Below are 2,462 nucleotides of genomic sequence, written 5' to 3' on the forward strand. Positions count from 1 at the left end.
GGCCCCGTGCTGCAGTCCCGGGGCCTCCTGCCAGCGCCCCTCCTGGCACAGGCGCTCCAGCTGGCACAACGGCGCGCCCAGGACATTGGCAAGCGCACAGACCCCCCCGACGGCACCTGGGGCAGAGGGGCCGGGCGTCAGCCGGGACGGGGGCCCAGCCCTCCCCAGCACCATCCCCACGGCCCCTTCCACCCCCTTCTCGAGGGTCTCCAACACCCCCCGGATGCAGCACGGCTCAGCCTGGCTCCCAGCTGCCCCCACCTACCCACGGCGTAGCTGGCCAGCAGGAACCCGGCCGACCCCGCCAGCACCTGGAAGTCCTCGCGCCGTGTCTTGTGCACGATCAGCCCCAGGCGCGTGATCTGGGGAGACACGGGCAGCATCCCCCAGAGCCTGGACCCGGCGCCGGGGGTCTGGGACCCGACCCCCACATCTGCCTCGAGCCCCCGACTCACGTCGCCACCGCTGTCCTTGAGCCCCACGACGTTGGGGTGCGGGGCCAGGGCCAGCACAGCCTCCAGGGGCAGCTCCAGGCCGGTGTTGGCAGGGACGCTGTACAGCACCACGGGCACCGGCGACGCCTCTGCCACCTGCGCAGGGAGCCGGCGGGGCTGGGACACGCAGCCCACGGCCACGGGGCCCCGCGTCCTCTCTGCGCCCAGCTGGGCTCAGCACCACGTGCCCACCCCAGGAGCAGTGGGTAGGGCGTTCTGTACCAGGTGGAGCCGCGCTACGCCACGCCACGCCACCCCTTCCCAGCTGGGTCTGAGCCTGACCCTGACCCCCGCCCCTCACCTGGGTGTAGTGGAGCACCAGGGCAGCAGTGCTCATGGCACCCCGGTAGTAGCAGGGTGTCACCACCAAGACAGCGTCGGCGCCCGCCTCCGCCATCCCTGCCGTCAGCTCAATGGTGGCCTGCGTGGCTGCGGGGGGAGGGGCAAGATGAGAGCCCCCCGCCCCACAGGGCCCTCCGGGGCAGCAGGATCGGGCCGGGACAAAGGGGATCGGGGCCACGGGCATCTGAGCCAGGGCAGGGGTGAGGGGCCCCCCCAGTCTCACACTCGCATCCGGAGCCGGCCAGCAGGAGGCGGTGGCGGGGCACGGCCCGACGCACGCGGGCCACGATGTCCAGGCGCTCCGGCCCCGTCAGCAGCGGGCACTCGCCGTTGGAGCCCTGCACCACGAAGCCTGCGCGGCCGGCAGGGGTCAAGGGCAGGGTAGGGGGCAGCCCCCAGCCCCAGCCAGGACCCGGCCCACATGCCCTGAGTCCCAGCCCCATGACGCTGCCCCAACGCGTGTGCCCACGGATGTGCACCGCTCCCCCGCCCCAACGTGGACCGGGCCCACCTCAGGCTGGGGGCTGCGGGGCAGACCCTGGCGCAGGAGGTGGTGGAGCGTGGCCATGGCCTGGAGGGTCTCCTCTCCTGGAGCGGTCCGGGCAGCCTGGCCGGACGGCGCGTGCACACACGTGTGCGCAGTCTGTACGCCAGGCCAGAGCTGGGGGGAGCAGCTTCACCCTCTGCCCCTTTCCAGCTGCCGACACTGGAGCAAAGTCCAGCCAAGGCTGCATCCTTGGGCTGGCGGACGAGCAAGGCCACGGCCATGGCTAGAGCCCAGCTGTGCGCCCCACCCCCACCCCGCGCTGGGCGCCGTCCTGGGCAGGTGGCCGTGGCACGTCGGGAGACAAGATCCAGCACCTCGCTGCCCCCAGCCCTGCGGCGCCAGCACCCAGCCGGGGCACAGGCGCATCCGGCCTTGCCGGGGCCTCTCCAGGGTCCCCAGGACCGGGCCGGCTCTGCCCCGCAAGGGCTGCGGGGAGCCACACCAGGCTCCACGGCAGGTGCTCCACGATGTCGGGGCTCCGCCATGCGCCCCTGGCCCGAAGTGAGCAGCACTGGAGGGGCGGAGCCAGTCCCTGCCCCGCACCGTAGCTGCCCCGGCCGTGCTGTGCCCCCTGCCCCACGCTCACCTCGGAAGGGGACCTGGGCGTAGAGGCGCAGGTTGTCCTCCAGCCGGGCGTAGTCCACGCCGCCCTGGGCCATGAAGGGGGTGGCCAGGGGCGGGTAGATGCCCCGCAGGTCCAACCTGGGCGCCGGCGTGGTGGGGGCGGTGCTCAGCACCCTGCCCAGCACCCCAGGGCGCCAACCTCGGCCCCCCAGCCGCAGCGGGGCCGGGAGCCCCATGGCGGGACTGAGCTCCGAGCTGCTGCCCAGGCCATTAATGATTGACAGGGCTCGTTAGGGATTCGCTGCTCCCTGGCGGTGTGGCCATGGGGGTGGCTCAGGGAGCAGGCGGGGAGGGGGCGCCTCTAGACACCAGTGCTGAGCACCCCTAGGTGTGCGACCCTGCTCCTGGATCAGCCCCTTCCTGCCCCCCAGGGGCTGCCGGCCAGTGATACCCAGGTCCTGCAAGAGCCCCCCGACCCCTGTCCTGGGTGTCCTGACTTCCCCCCCCCCCACAGC

At 73.1% G+C, this 2,462-nt stretch overlaps 1 protein-coding gene across 1 annotated transcript in view; it reads right to left on the bottom strand.

Moving 5' to 3' along the window:
* HOGA1 (4-hydroxy-2-oxoglutarate aldolase 1) overlaps positions 1 to 2,438 on the bottom strand; it is a 3,244-nt gene extending 806 nt beyond the window's left edge. The window contains exons 1-6 of the mRNA XM_014524763.2: positions 1,970 to 2,438; positions 1,060 to 1,188; positions 796 to 923; positions 456 to 590; positions 266 to 362; positions 14 to 116 (exon numbers count right to left, since the gene is read on the bottom strand). Of these exons, the coding sequence (XP_014380249.2) occupies positions 14 to 116; positions 266 to 362; positions 456 to 590; positions 796 to 923; positions 1,060 to 1,188; positions 1,970 to 2,183 (806 nt within the window). The 5' untranslated portion in view covers positions 2,184 to 2,438. The remainder of the gene's footprint in view (positions 1 to 13; positions 117 to 265; positions 363 to 455; positions 591 to 795; positions 924 to 1,059; positions 1,189 to 1,969) is intronic.
* Positions 2,439 to 2,462: the final 24 nt, after the last annotated feature.

The sequence above is a fragment of the Alligator sinensis genome, unplaced genomic scaffold (assembly GCF_000455745.1).
Source record: "Alligator sinensis unplaced genomic scaffold, ASM45574v1 scaffold859_1, whole genome shotgun sequence".
NCBI lineage: Eukaryota > Metazoa > Chordata > Crocodylia > Alligatoridae > Alligator > Alligator sinensis.